Source organism: Poecile atricapillus, chromosome 6 (assembly GCF_030490865.1).
Source record: "Poecile atricapillus isolate bPoeAtr1 chromosome 6, bPoeAtr1.hap1, whole genome shotgun sequence".
Lineage (NCBI taxonomy): Eukaryota > Metazoa > Chordata > Aves > Passeriformes > Paridae > Poecile > Poecile atricapillus.
Window position 1 is genome coordinate 17,068,734 of NC_081254.1, and position 16,399 is coordinate 17,085,132.

Consider the following 16,399-nt stretch of genomic DNA (forward strand, 5'->3'; position numbering starts at 1 on the left):
CAATACACACTGAGCATTGACATTTATACAGGACTAGGAAAATGACTTTTTATTGCATCTTTGATTTAGGACTAGCTAAAAAGAATGACAAATCCTTGTTCTCAGTTATAATTACAAAGCATATTTACTTTTAAAGGCTTTAAATTATAAACAATTACAAAAGAGTAAAAAATAAGTTGTAATGTTCACATCAGAAAAATGCCAACCATGTATGGCAATCTTGACAACTTGCTACCTTGCATATTCCTGTGGGTAAGGTGAAGAGTACCAGGTCTGGATCTCATATTTTCCAAACTCAATCACTGAAGGATATCGCCCACTTGTTTCACCAGTGTTTTTACACCCAATTTTCTGTCAGGTGCAATAAAAAAAAGAAAAAAAAAGTATTAGTTATAGAAAAGCAGAAGAAACTTTAGCTCTGTATAACCAATTTCACCCACTGAAAGCACAAGAAACCTGAAGTATACAAATCAGTTGCTTAAGCTCTTTAAACTCTGACAAAGGACAGAGTTTGCAAACAGAAAATACAAACAGCAAAAGCCCAGCCAAAGAAGAGGCACAACACCCTCAAATTCTACTCTCCTACAGCACCTAGTGTCCCTATAATTCTGGTGCAAACTCAAAGCTGTCCTTTTCCCAAAACAATGAGAAAAAAGGTATCAGCACCCTTCAAGGATAACTGGAATTTACCTCAAAGAGTAACCTTTTGTTTACTTTCCCAAAGAGTCAAGGATATGCTAACATATTGATTTCAGCTATAATACCGCATTTAAAGTGATCAGAAAATGATTGCTAGGCTCTAAAGGGCTGGAAAAATATAAAAGACTAAGAAAGTGAGGAAAAAACAAGCACTTTCAATGTCAACGTTTAGAAACCTTACCACCTAACGTTTTTAGGGACTACATACGAAAGATAAAGACAGTAAGCAGTGGGAACTATTTCCATGAGGAAATAGAAGTACAAGCTAATAATGAAACCGAATCTTTAAACTCAATTTGAGATTGTTGGTTAACACGCTCTGAATGAAGACTGTAAAAAAGTCACTGTGTAATGTCACTTCTTGTACATTGAACCTGAAAAAAGTGACTTCCATTACTGAAAAGAGCACAACACACAGCCATTTATGATGCCATTTTAAGAAAGCAGCAATTGAAACATTACATTCACCCACCTTCTGACCCAGGTTCTCAAAGACACTGGTTGTTCATTTCACAGACACAGGAAAGTACAAGTCTGGTTCACTGGTCTGATTCAGCTCAAATATTATCACTGCTAGATAAAGTCTACAGTATTTAAGCTCAAAGTCCAGTAACTAATCAGGTAAAATGAATTTATGGACTCACTAGACCTGGTTTCCTATCAAGCAGAGTTTTCTGGGACCAACTTAGTTTTTCAGAATATTTGCTTTATCTGCAGAGGAAAATCATTAGGCACATCCATTGCAACCAATATCCTCTCAGTCCTAACCAGGATGTCAGCTACTTTTAAATTCTATGTTTGATCCTGTAGTCCTGTGTCCAAAATGCTCAAGTATATCTTTCAAAATCTATCTTAAGTGTCACTTATCATCTGATCCATTCCAGCATGATGCCTTGTCTCCTATCTGTATACAGTGTCTCCCAAATAAAATTCACAGCAAGCATGATGCATTAGATTAAAAGGAATATATTAGAAATGAAGATGAAGAGACTGAAAATTTTTATTTACAGAAATAAGTATTTACAGTTTTTATTTACAGAAATAACTGTATTTTGTGCAACATGATTCTTACCTCCAGGGAAAGTTCTCGAGCCTGCTTAAAGACTTCCAAATCCTCCTGTGTAACAGTGTCCTTGCTTCCCAACAGAAATACATCCGTATTTTCTTGTTTGATGCTTAGTTTGATTTCAGTATCTGTTATTTAAAACCAGCAAAAAGTTTATTCACAGACATGAAGGTTACAAGTGCATTAGCAAAGTGATACTACTGAACAGGATTGCAACTATGGCTGTTACAAACTCCCCATTTTAACCAAATTTAGGATTACTAAGTAACAGAAGTGAATCCTTCACACACACACACCCCCCCCTTCTTGTTTTGTAGCTTGCAGCTGAACGAGCTATTTTTTGGTACTTGTTTGTCTGTCTGTATAAGCCTTTATAGTCCAGTTCTACTAAATTAGTTTTGAATCTCATGATATGGAGCACATTTTATAGCTAGAACTATGCCACCTGATAAATTCCAGTACACTCTGGAAGGTAAAAATAAACACAAGAAAAAAAAAGTTGCACTTAAAACTTGAAGATTAATGCTAAGCTAAGCCTGTATTCAAACATTATAAATTAAATGCATTCTTTTCTTAAATAAAAGTAATAAAAAGGTAGTTCACAGCAGTACAGATCAAGTGTTGTGGAGACTGTAGTATGATGGAACTGTTCATGAAAAAGCAATGGAGCAGAGGGAAATGAATTGAAATGCCCACCGTTATAAGCACTGACAGCACACAATCATGATGACAGCACTACTGCCACAGGAACGGCAGGGGAAGAACAAGGCATGACAAGTGGCTACTCATGCGGTACTACACAGCCATAAGCAACATTATGAAGGCATTTGGGGCTCCTAGTGTCACTACAGATGCAAAAAAAAAAAAAAATAAAAAAGTGGTGTGGTATTAGTCAGGAAAAAAAAAACACAACCAAAAATGTTTTGGAGATTTAGTCAGCATTAGATAAAAGGTCAAAGTTTTGTTGTTTTTGTATGAAAGTGAAGTAAGAACAAGAGAAATAGCTAAGACCTATGTGATAAGAATTTTGGTTTTGGACGGGACGCAGATTTGGTTGGCGCTTCGACCTTTGCTTACCATCATTCTGATCAGGTTTAATCCTTCCGTCTGTCAAGCTCCCCTTCCCTGGTGAGGGGGTCCCCATCTGAGGGGTCATTTTATACTTTAATCTGCCTAGAATCCTGTGCTTTTTAAAGAAAGCTGTTCTCTTGAGGTGAGCAATTGCTTTAAAAGCATGTCCTCTAGACACACCCCATCCAGAGGCACAGGCATGAGACATAAACCTACTCCTAACCCTGTTCTTTCCATAGAAATGACTATTAGATGTTGATGTGGAAGATAATTCTGGTTTACTACACAAATGCTTGTGGGGTGCATAGCTTGGGTGATCCTTTTTTCGAGACTGTTCCTGAGTGGTATAGATATGAGAGAGTCCATCAAAGAGTCCCTTTAGCTGACTGCTACTAGGAAGGCTACTAAAGGAGGGTATGCTTGACTGACTGGAAGAACTTTGGGGAGTGTTAGAAGAAGTGGAAGTGCTGGATTTTTGAGAACTGGGGCTCTGACCAGAGATGGGAATTGGGGGTAGAAGTGAAGAAGGTGGAGGTTTTAGCTTTTGTGTGGTACCTGTAGCCAACACAAGAGAAGTGCATGACTGTTTCTGAGAGACCTTTTTCCTTGGACGATAGTGCTTTGAAAAGTCTATTATTTCACCTCGTGATCTGCGACCATCAGGTGATGGTGTAAAGAACTTAGTAAGGCCATCAATGAGACCTTTGGTTTTCTTGTTAACTTTAAGTGTAGAGGCAGATATGTAGGTGGAGGTGGTGGTGATTTTGGTGGTGGCACCAGGCCGAGTGGGGTCTGTAACAGGCAATCTGCTGCTTGAATCCTTCACAGATGCAGCATGACCAGATGAAGGTGTGGTACAGACTTTAGTCTTTTGACCCCTACCAGGTGACCCCCTTCCTGTGAATGCATTCACGGATCCTTCATCACTGGTTACAGACCTATGCAAAAATTTGAAAAATAAAAAAATCAGCATTCAGAAATTTTACTATCAAATAGAACTATAGTTTACACAAGTTACTTAGGCCACTGTACCTAAAAATCTTTAAAGAAATTTAAAGACATACACACTTTGGAAATACATTTCACACTATGACATAACAACCTTCTCCTTTTTATTCCCTCCCCCTCTTTTCTTTAAAAGATAGTCCACAGTATATATATATGTGCTGGCATAGCAAGATCTCTCAAGTATTCAGCCTTCTCACATCCTTTTAGGCATAGCCAAAGTATGATTCTTTGGAAAAAATATCATTACACCATGTTTGCACAACAACTGCTCCATCACCATAGAGTTTATTGTACACACAGAGGAGAGAAATGTTTTCAGTGTTAATATGATATCAAAACAATTAACTTCAGACTACATTTGTTTAAACTGTAGAAAAGCCTATTAATCCTTCAAAGCAATACAGTCAATCTCCAAGAAACTGCTATTTTTTTTCCCACACTAGTGTTGGATTACACATTAAAACGTGGCAGTAAAAGTTACCACCAAAGATCTAAAAGCCAAATGAGATATTTTATAAAGAGCATTACAACAAAACTAAAGAAATAGACTCTTTAGAAATTCTAAAAATAGCAAAAAAACAAAAATAGCAAAGGAAAGGAAAGAGCAAGACTATAACCAAGGTGCCTTTGCAGAAAAGCCATGAACTAATCAGGCCTAACATGGGAGGTGTTAGGAAAAAACAGAGTGGTGCATCTTATTTAATAGCTAGGAAGAAAATGGGCATACCGAAAGCCAAGGTTTATGAGAGCAGAACTACAGGCTTAACTAGTTGCTAATAACTGAAGAGAGGAATTACACTGCAGAGTAGTATATTCTAGCATATAAAAACAGAACTGTTGAAAATATCTGCAGTAAAAGATATAGTTATTAGGACACACAATCAAATTATAAAGCCAAACAAAGCTACACAGTTGTATCACATGCTTTCATTCATTCCCTTTTCCATCCTGCTCTTTGAAGTTAGCTTATTTACTTTGCAGCAGAAAGTTTTCTTCCACAGATTTTTTTCCCTCTAAATTGAGATACTGAAGTAATTAATTGCAACAGGTTATTTCTAATTAGGGATTCAACAGCCTAGGGCTACCGTCTGGTTTACTGACCTCCAATGGCCCACCAGCTTAAGAACTAGGCCCTTTTCCACCCACACATCCTTAAATTTGGTTAGTTCCTATGAGGCAACAAAACCAGAAACTTCTAAGTCTTTTGAATCCATTGGTGTCACATGTATAAGTCTACCACAAGACCTATTCTCAGTACCAGATGTGCCAACCACCAGCAGTGCCAGAGGCCAGCACACACCTGGTTTAAGTTAATCTTACACAGTAATTTACCTGTGAAGGGCTTCCTACAGACGGTCAACAGGCAAAAAATTATTGTATTATTTGCACTATGCAAGGACTAAATGGCATTGGCTAGCCTTCATGTGATTCATGTGGCATTGGCCACATTTCATGTGACCACACGCTTTTTCTGTTTGACACTATTGTCTTCCATACTCCACAATCACTTTTAAATAGGACTTCATGCAGAAGAGTCTCTTCTCTTAATCTATCTCCAACCACTATTTTTCCAAAACAAGATTAGTTTGTTTTTATATATGGGACACTGAAGTAATAGAAATGTGCTGGCAGTACTGCAAATATTTATTTTACAAGGAGCTTCCCAAGTACTCCTGTAACATGCCCATGCAGCTCATGTGCTACTAAGAAAACCTTTACGAAAATATTAATAATCTTCATATAATACTAAAAGAATTTCTGTATCCTTTAGCATGATATTCACTTTAAAAGTTGCAGCTCAGAATCTCAACAGCAAAACATAACAGGAAAACCCTGATAACATTTCCAATCTTTCTATTGGAAGATGGAGGGGGGAGGACATTGCTGCTAAATCCACCCATTGGGAGCCCAAACCAGAGGCATGTCTGTAGAGAAGTAAGATGGCAGGACTGTATTAGAACCAGTCCTGGTTCTGGTCAGGGCAGGGTTAATTTTCGCAGTAGCCAGGGGGAACAAGTCCAAGACCTAGAGGTTATTCTGGGCAGGGAAAGGGAGTCTCTTCCAAGGAAGAAGGGGTTCTTTCCATTTGGGTAAGCAGGGAGCAGCTGGGTAACACCATTCCAAATAATCACTTGTGAATTGTTTTCCCCATCTTGTACACTTTGTTATGGTACTGTAGCTGTTACTGTTTGTTTTCCTATCTCACTGCTGTTTCCAGTAAATTGTTCTTATCTCAACCTGGATCTCTACTTTTTATGCCTTCACTTCTCTTCTCTGGCCACTGGCAAGGGGAGGGGGAAGCAATCGAGCAGCCCATGGTTTGGAGAGTCTCAGCAGTAGCACTAAGCTGGGGAGTACCACTCCTGAAACACAAGAGAGCCCAAACCTCCAGCTGAAGGTTTATGTGTTTTCAAAAGGTAAAACCAGAGATACAACAAAAGCCCAAGGCATAGCTAGAGATATAGGGAATATTTTTATTATGCACACAAATTGATACATAGAAATCTCAATGACCTTCAAATTCCTAAGCTATTTATTCAGGAGGAGAATGGAGAAGTACAATGTTTTGCCCAGTCTAACAGCATGGTCTCATCAGCCAGTACAACTACATCTTTTACCTTCATGTAGTGTCACACTTTATTCCTGTCCTGAACTACTTTCCTAGAGCAACATACACTGAACTTCAGGACATGAAACAAAAAAGCAAGATGAAAGATCCTGGCAGAGAGAAAGGCAAAAGAGAATACAGCAAGATGCACAGCATCAAGTACATTAACTTGACTAGTGCACTATACTGTAAGTACTTTTCCTTCTATTTTCACATGTGGGCTCCACTGGCTTAAAAAAAATCCTTGTTTTGCCAAATGCAAAGTTCTACAGCATCTCCCATGCAAGTCTGAATAATATAATACAGGTTTTTAGACTGTAGAGAAGAATGCCACAATGTACAGAATGAGTTGTTGGTATAGTCAGAAAGCTTTTCAGCTGCTCAGTTGACATCGCCAAACAGTTAAATAATATTTAAATGGGGTGGGGGAATAGGTGTACGTGGATAGGAATATGTGGTGGAGAGCAACATGCTACTGTAGCTGACACAGAATCTGGTCCTGTTTAACACTCAGTGTCATGTCAACTCGGTATTTAAACACTACTTAAACAATCATCTAACCAAGACTTACAATGTCCAACTACAGTGTTTCCTGGGACGACAGATGATAAAAAAAAATACAGCACACTCTTGTTTTAGGTGAACACAGTCCTGAGAAGCAAGAGGAACTGCAATCTCTTCTCCTAGTAATTGGTGGCAGCTCAACAGCAGAATTCAAGTAATAATCTTTTCCAGAGTATCACTGAAACCAGAACTTCTCTATTACTTGTATAGTTTGGAATGGGCTTTGTGAGCTGATATTAACTAATAAAGTAATTTTTATACAGTTTCCAAACAGCTCTTTGAGCAGAACCGTCTCCTGAAGTTCTACGTAAGTAGATTGATATTATCTACTTTGTATTCTGTAGGTACTTCAATTATTTGAAATTAAACTTAAAAGACAGCTGCAACATATGTTATTATACAGAAGTTTATTTGCATCTGCTATAGGTACAATTTTTGATAAAAACTTAGAGGATCTGAAAACTTTAGGTTACCTTTTATCACCTTCTGACATGACACCAAGAGCACCTACTGTAATTTAGAAGTTATTGAACATTGGGCTGAAAGGCACATACAAAATCACTATCTATTTTTCCCAATTTGAAACAGAGTATCAAACTCTTATCTGACTACATTCTCAGAAACATCTAAAGAAATAAAAAACCAAGAGAAACTTACAACATTCGTTGCTTTAATTTATTTTTCGGTCGTCCAATAGGTTTTGCATATCGTCTCCTTATTTGCGCAGCCTTCTCATGAAGCAGCTTTCTCCCTTTCTTCTTTGGTCTACAGACCTGGCAAATCCACATCCCTACAAAAAGGAAAGAGAGTTTAGTTGCACACAGTTTATCTAATCTGTACTGCAGCTGTGTACCAACAAACATACCAAGTATATACAAGGTCAGCAAATTATCTCTTGAATAGGACATAGGGAAGGCAAAGTGGACAAAATAAGTGATTCTCTACCCACACTCTGAGATTTTTAAAAGCAAATGCTCATGGAAAGGAGGAAACAAGAGGCAACAAGGATCACAGAAGAGATTATGAGCAATTAGGTTCCTAGAAGAATTTCTGTTCTAGCTTGTCCCTCCTTATACTACCTAGATCCTTCTCCAGACACAATTAAGACAGGGTAGAAAATTTACATGTGTGTTACAAAGCCACTAGGGTAGAGCATGCTAAAGAATATACTACATCACACCTAGGTATATTTGTTTTAATACACAACTTGAACTTAGCATCCTTTTAATGTTAGATAGTGAGGTCTAAACATTAATTGTAAATAAGGCTGGGGACTGGGAGGGGAGGAACTGAAGAAAGTCTTTAATGTAACTTTAAGATTAAATAGGAAAAGCCATAAAGATGTAAGAGCAAAAGTGAGAGGTGTCATAGGTCAGAAATCTAGAGATTAAAGCACCTGAAGACACACATATTTTGTTTTGTTTGCCTGTTTTTCCAATTACTCTTACAAAAGGCATGAAGAAGAGTCTCTTCTACATATTCCAAGAACTTCTTTGTCAGTGGGTATACTCCAAATGTTTAAACAGCCTTTCTAAAATTTCACCTTCAATAAACTGGGCAACAACTCATTACACAGTGAGTTCATCTGGTCAACTATATGCAGACCTTTATTATTATCCTGAGGAAAAAAAACCCTCATATAATGACAAATAAAATTGCCTTTGATATTAATAAAATCATACTATTTATCATCGAAAACAAAAATAAAAATAGCATGCTCGAGAGGTTTTGGTCAGTTAATACAAGACTGAAAATGAAAGTATTTTTATGGAAAGGATTTTTAAGATCACCTTTTGGCATTCGGGATAGTGGTGGGTCGCAGCATTCCATGTGGAACCCTCTATCACAGGAGTCGCAAAAAAGCATGTTATCCTGGGGAGGCAGGGATGGGGGGGAGAACAGGAAAAGGGAAAAAAAAACTTAATACAGCATTGCTTGAAGCTGTACATCAATTATTTGCATTTGGACATATGCTAATTATAAAGCTACTATAAACAAAGAAAAGTCGAGTAACCCTGAACAAGTCTAACTTACTGCATTTTTGCCTTGGATCCTACACGCACTGCATGTCTTGCATTCAATACACTGCCACCTCAAGGCTTTCACATTTGTTGTTAACTCAGGACAGAATTTCAAACATGATGGATGTCCTAAAAAACACCAAAATGTTATTAAGAGCTTGAGATTTAAGATTGGTTAGATTGATTTTGAAGTTCAGCAGGATGCAGCCAGCACCACCAGAACCCTGCAAGGACCAGCTGCTTTCAGAACTTTGCAACTTTAATCATCTACTTCATACAAATATACAGAATAATTGTCATGAAAACCACTCATGAAGACAGGCACAAAATTGACTTCTACTGTAACTGACACCAGTGAATGGTCTGCATAAGCACATAAAACTGAAATTTCTATTTTCACTAGGTTATTTCCATAGCATATTAAACTGTCAGTGGTTCTGAAAAAAGTATATTCATAAACTTGACCGCACTCCCCTTTCTTAGCAGGGCAAAATAAACAAGAAACCTTTAGATAAAATTGCATTTGTTATTTTTATAACTATACTAAGTATCTACCAGAGATACTGAACAGCTAAACTATATGCCTTTTTAATTTCAACTTATTACTTAATTATACACAAAGAACAATTTCAGAGTAATAAAAAGGGAAAAAATGAATCTGGCAATTGGCATAAGGAAAAGATATTGCAATAGAAGGTTTAAAATTGAGGGGGTGGGTGCCGAGTAGTTGAACTACTTCCCACAAAACACAAAATTTCCTCGGCAGGACCATCCTCATTTCGCAGCAGCTTTGAAGGCCCAAATGACTTTTCCAATTAACAGAAGATACCAGACAACTGAACACATCCAACACCTTAGGCAATACTGGCAGTGATTTTTTCATGTCTTCAACAACCTTGGAGAGTACCCTTAATCCAGAAAAGATAAAAGCACTGCTATATAGGAAAGGATAAGCCTTCCCAGGGAAACACTTTATGATAGTATTATATTCAGAGATTATCTATCAAGAACATAAACACAGAAGCTGTCAGAGAGATAAGAATCCCTGATGCCATGCTGCACTTATAGATGGCTGCAGTGATGTGGCACGCATCAAAGGTGCTTTCTTCTCACTCTCAGAGTTGGGATGAGTGCTTTCTTCTAGGTAATGGTGTAGTCACAGTGATTCAGACTTTCTTCAGGACTGAGCTAAAACACCACAAATAAAATCACAATCTAATCTATGAGCATTTGCTATTCTTGTCTTCTAATGGACTGAGGCATGAATGGCAAAGACTGATGGAATGCAACAGCCACCTGAGTGACAATTTCAGATTTTACTTCCTTTTATTCTACTTATCCAAGACTTAAACCACTTCATTATTAAACCTTGAAAGACAACTTGAATTGTGCATTTTCTCAAAATAAAATGCAGGGATATAATCTATTAGTAAAGAACAAACAATAATAAATTCAATAAATTCAGAGTTTCAGAAAGATATTGAAAAAGCATAACCATTTGATTCTTAGGATACATTTTAAGATATACTAACATTTTTTGTGTATGCACTTTCAAGAACATGACCAATATACTATAACTGCAGAGATGAGTTCAATGAGACACTGTTCCCTCCAATGAAACCCCCTAGGGAGGCTAATATTAATAATCAATATCACATAAAGACTTATTTTATCAACTATGACTTAACAACTCCATTAACACATTAAAGTGTAGTCATAAATCAATCACCTCCATGTAAGTATATTTAATTTCATTTATCTACCCTGCACAGAAGTGATTTATTTCAAGGAGCAAGTAATTTCCAGTTAAAATTGTTGATTTTAAATTTAAGTAAATAACTGTGATGCATTAATATATGAAACATCCATTCTCACTGGTTGGTAGCTACTGGTTGAACAAATTAAGTATAACTGTGTTACTTTACATCTCTTATCTACCAATGGAACATTTCTCATTCAAGCAATTACACAGCTTAATATATTTCTTTAAGCACTAAATTTTATTATCAGACAAAAATTCACAAGAAATATTCCACTGATATTAAACATGAAGATTCTGCCTGCAATTCCAAATCCTTGAGCCACAGGAAATTAGCACTGGAAGGGTGCAAATGGGAAACATCACTATGTATTTGCCATGTTTTTTCACTGTCTTTTCTAGGTACGCACTAGCAGAGACAGCCCAGAAACTTTAAGATTTCAATATACCATATGGTATTGTTCTTAAATAGCTGATAATACTTAAACTATTCATGTTAGACACAAATTGACAGAGTGCAAATATAATAACATGTATAGGGTAATGCCTATCAGACATTAAGTGGTAATCAACAAGTTTCAATTTTTAATGGAATTCTGCTAAACTACAGTCACAGCAGTAATACAGACTTTGTAGTTTAACAGATTTCTGTAGTCAGCTGACATTACTGTGCCCTTCACTGATTTTTCAGCTAGTTTCTTTTTTGAGAGTTGAAGGAAAGCATGTTTTGGGCTTCCAAATTTGTAATATTTCAGCTCTAACTAATCTAAACTGAAATTAAAAACATCCTATCTTCTCCATATCTAAAAGCTGATAAAACTCCAAGAGGTTTCAAACACTAGTTTGAAGTGTTTTAACTGGTAATTTCTCATGGTTCCACCATGTGACTTTCTTTTAAAACTCAGCAGCATCAATATTTTAATGTATCAAACAAGTTTACGAGATTACCAGAACTTTAAACCTTTGCAGGCTGGAAACTTTCACCAGGAATACATACTAGGCCTATTTTAAAATGAAACACCTCAAAATTCGTTCATCCATGTTAGAAACAGTTAAGATTTGTGATACACTGACATGGCAGAAATAGGCGAGATCAGGAAGTCAAATTGAGGGTCTCATTTGTTTGTGACTGAAGGCAATTTCTTTAGCCCACCCACTTTTGTGTCTTCCTCACAAAACTGAGCCTTTTTTATTCATTAAAGGATTTGTTGGAAAAGTTAGTCTTTTAAAAGAACAAGCATTAGATAAGTGGCTAAAATTAAACACAGTGCTAAATTAGTTATGCTAATATCTTCAGTTATTTTTAACACAAATCCTGGGAACTACTGTGTAAGATAATTCACCAAAAAAAACCCCTCAACGTGTGTCAGATAATCTTTTAGGCAGAAAGAGTTATCGTTATTTAGGGAGACTTCAGCTATGAGCAGAGATGGTCAGTGCACCTGTCTTGGGGATATACCAATTTTTTACTATCTGCAGGTTTCTTTGCAGTTCATTTGATCCAACTAGCCCAATATCCTTACAGAGACAGCAATAATTAAGACAATTTCTATATTCCATTATTGCTAAAGCATACCCTAAATCTCATTTAGAACGCAATCTCTGCCCAGTTCTTTCCAAATATTTTCTGTCCCTATTCCTCTTGACCTGAGTCCAGCATCTCTGCTGCTCTGCTCTTCAGCCTTCTCTACCCATCTTTGATCAGTAACCCTCCTCCCTCCTCAGGGTAACAAAATTTGAAAGGAGAGTACCCAAACTATTCAACTTCTCGTTATTTCCCCCCGCTTTTAAAAAAATATTTATTATAATTCTCCAGTCACTCAATTTTTTCCCTCCTCATCCTACAACTTCAAACCATTATAAAAGTCTGTCAGCAGCAGCTCTTTAATTGCTTCAGCACATCTTGTTTGGAAAAATAGAAGCAAAATTAAATTCCAGTTCTCAAGGGTATTGATTTTTCAAAATCAAGAGATAGGGAAGAAAAAGCAGGAGAGGAAAAAAAGCAACACAAAACCCAACCAAAATCAAGAGGCACTATATCTGCTTTTGTAATGGTATTTGTTTTCTCACATCTGACATCCCTCATCTTACTTCTTGAGAAAATCCTCTGTGCAACTGACATAGCAGTGCATTTCATTTCCACTACCCAAATACATTTTCCTCCCAAATATCACAAAAATGTACAGTTATCCAGCTAGTTTCTGCTTTCAGAATGCAGAAGCACTACCTGAAAAAACAAAAGCAACTTGACACATAAACAAAAAGGGAAAACAGACATGCCAGTAGTGGGCACTGCAATTTAATCTCTGAACAACTGAACAATTTGCTTGCTGTGCACAACATGCAATTTCTTCTCTATTTGTTAGACAGCAAGACCAGCTTTGAGATACACTGCAATGTGCAAAAATTACAAATCCAATTATAATAAAACTCCACTTGAGTGAAGTTTTGTTATTTATAAACTGCACTGAAATTGGTTTTTATTTTAGTTAGGCATCAGTAGCTAAAGTTTAACCATCCAGCAAACTGATTGGCAGTTTCAACATTTCATTCCTGATATCTAATACATCTGAGGAACTAATTAAAGATAATTTAGTCTTAATGAGGCAGAGAGAATGTATCGGTGTTAATTCAAATAGAAGCTGATCCATGAAAGTCAAGACTTCCAGTTCTAAAATGTCTTAAGACCCACCAGGGAATTATTACACAACAGAAGAGTAGCTGATACCTAAGCTCACCTGATTAATGTGCACCAGAGTCTAACCAAGTATTTTGGGACTATCAGAAAACAGATTTGAAAATAGAGGAGACCTATAAGCCACTAAAGGACAATAATTTAAAATTTATGCAGTTTGCTGGTGCATACTGGGTTAAAAAAGTAATTGCCTTATTTCAGGGAGTAATAATTGGCTAAAATATACTAAAAAAAAAAAATAATACACTGGCTAAAATACAAAGCAACTATCAGGGTGACAGATTGAGAAGCAGACAATCAATAACATATGCTGATCAACTGAAAACATGTTTTTATTCATACTGCTTTGTTTTTACTCGAGTACTAATGTAGTCTGACCTGGGTACTGCCATAGCTACCATCAGCATACCTACAAAATGATGATGCTCATGGACTCCAGATTCACAGAATATCAGATCTGGAAGGGACTTGCAAGGATCATTGAGTCCAACTCCTGGCCCTGTGCAGGGGATCCCCAAGAGTCACACCATGTGCCTTGAGAGCATGGTCCAAAACGCTTCTTGAGCTTTGTCAGCCTTGGTGCAGTGACCAGTGCCCTGGGGAGCCTGTTCTAGTGCACAACCACCCTCTGGGTGAAGAAGCTTTTTCTAAACCTCCCTGCCACAAGTTTAGGCTGTTCCCTCGGGCCCCAGCACTGGTCACCACAGAGAAGAGAAACACCTGCATTAGGAACAGCCACAGAGTCTGCAAGAGCTGCTGCAACACACAGGAGTAAGGTACGTGCAAGCAGGAGTGTCATTATCCTGTGCCTGACAAGAAACAGGCTGCCCACCTGATGTGGCACATTACCTGAAATATTATCCAAATTCCCTCTTGAGTAACAGAATAATTTTATTAAAAATGAACTGGATACACAAGATATGCAGCAGAAAGACTGCTACATGATCTTTATTACTATGATTATTCCTCAGCTTCTGAAATGTTGCCAATCTGTGCAAGCAAAATTCTTGATCATCATTTGATGTCACATTGCAAAACTGAGTTTTCAGGGCCAATATAGATCCCAAACAATAATTCTGAATTCTTATATTGTAAAAGCGTGGTTTCCCCTCAATTCACTCAGCAGATCTATACTTCGACATAAATATAAATTCATACCTCTCACTTGTAATTATCCTAATTATACAGATGACAAAATTCTAGTTTAAAACAGAAAAAAAACACAAAAACCAAACCAACAAACAAAACCAAGAAAAACAACAACAAACTCTTTCACCCTCCTGGATTCAGTTCTCAATATATGTTTGTTCAAAGAGAGGATAAAGTTCACAAGTTTAAAGTATTTTTAAAAGACATATTAAAACAAACATTTCTAATATTTGTAAACTCAGCAACTTACCACTGCTGCCACAATCTGCACAAGACAAGAGCTCTTCTGGCTTTTTTTCACGATTTGATTCTTTTGTTCCCAAGCAAAAGCTACATATCGGGATGGGATCAGCTCGTGGCTAGATTTAAAAATAAACAGACAGTTAGCTAGCATAAAAACCCCAAACCAAAACCCACCAGCCTCCTTGGCTTTTACTTGGTACTCTGTTGTACCATATATTAATTGCCAAGGCAAACGTCCACTTTACTAACTTTGTTACAAAGATTTTATCTTCACATATTCCATTTCAGTTGGCCCATAATAAACCACCCTGTGTATTAATCCATGTACCTGTCTCCAACACAAGAGTAGTGTTAACAAAAACAAAGAAAAATTACAACTTGGGATACAATTCTTGCACATGCAATTGCAACTCCACAACACAATCACTTGTTCTTCATATGTAACAGTGCTCAAAGATCAAGATGTAAATTAGTCTTTATTACAGATGAATATATTTTTTCTTTACACAAGAAAACAAACTTACTAAAAATTCTCCAATTGAAGACATATTATTTGGAAATCTAATACAATTCATACCCCTCTCTGAAACTACCATTTTAGGGTAAAAGCACTGGATTTAACAGATCAAGAGTTATCCATGTCAGTCTGATGAGTCCCATCAGCTTTGATACATAACAAAAAACATGCAAATCTTTCAGTGTCTGGGAGCAATACGCAGAGCCCTTCAGGGAATTCAATTCCTTCCTTATCAATTACATGACAAACTATCAGAGAATAAATATGTATTATATAGTTTCTGTACTACATTTTAGAGCTTTAACAAAAACACTAACCTGTAACATCCAAAATATTAATGTATTAATGACTAAGCAGAAGTCTCTGTAAACAGGTCTGTAACAAATAAAATTATGTGCAACTATTTCTCCCAAATGGGATAGTCAAATAACAGATTACCTTCTAGCAGAGAGTATCAAAATAACTCAGATTAAAATGGTTTCTTTCACAAGTTCGCAGATTCAGGTAGGCAATGCTGTTAGTTTAACATACCAAAGCGATCACTTATTGGTTTTACCTTCATTTTCCATTTCCTCTTTATGCCACAATACTTTGAAAGCTGGCAGGCTATCTTCACTTGACCTATAAATCTGTGTTCCATTACAGATCTGGGAAGTGGGGAATGCTTGTTTTTAAGAGTATTCTTGTGAAGGAATTAGTCCCATGGTGATGCGCCCTTTTATCTCAACATAATATAACACAGAAATATTGAAACCACTCTTATGTAATTAAGCCTTATGATCATTTTAAGTCAAGCAGCATGAAGAATACTGACACCAGGAAGGTAAGTTTGTCCTAGCCACAGAAGAGGAGCACACAAATGTAATTCCATATAAACATACCCTGAGCGCCGCACCTTTTCTGAAAACTTAGTCCTCAGAAGGTTTGTTCACTGCTCAACTCTTCATAATCCAATTACTGAAATACTGACATACTTGTATACCCCAGAAATATACATAA

General features: G+C 36.8%; 1 protein-coding gene across 4 annotated transcripts in view; it reads right to left on the minus strand.

The window, feature by feature from the left end:
• KAT6B (lysine acetyltransferase 6B) overlaps positions 1 to 16,399 on the minus strand; it is a 108,315-nt gene that overhangs the window by 40,160 nt on the left and 51,756 nt on the right. For all 4 annotated transcript variants that reach the window (XM_058840786.1, XM_058840784.1, XM_058840783.1 and 1 more), the window contains 7 exons: positions 14,891 to 14,999; positions 9,051 to 9,166; positions 8,807 to 8,888; positions 7,674 to 7,806; positions 2,843 to 3,774; positions 1,772 to 1,893; positions 236 to 351 (listed from right to left, as the gene is read on the minus strand). In XM_058840786.1, coding sequence (XP_058696769.1) covers positions 236 to 351; positions 1,772 to 1,893; positions 2,843 to 3,774; positions 7,674 to 7,806; positions 8,807 to 8,888; positions 9,051 to 9,166; positions 14,891 to 14,999 — 1,610 coding nt within the window. The remainder of the gene's footprint in view (positions 1 to 235; positions 352 to 1,771; positions 1,894 to 2,842; positions 3,775 to 7,673; positions 7,807 to 8,806; positions 8,889 to 9,050; positions 9,167 to 14,890; positions 15,000 to 16,399) is intronic.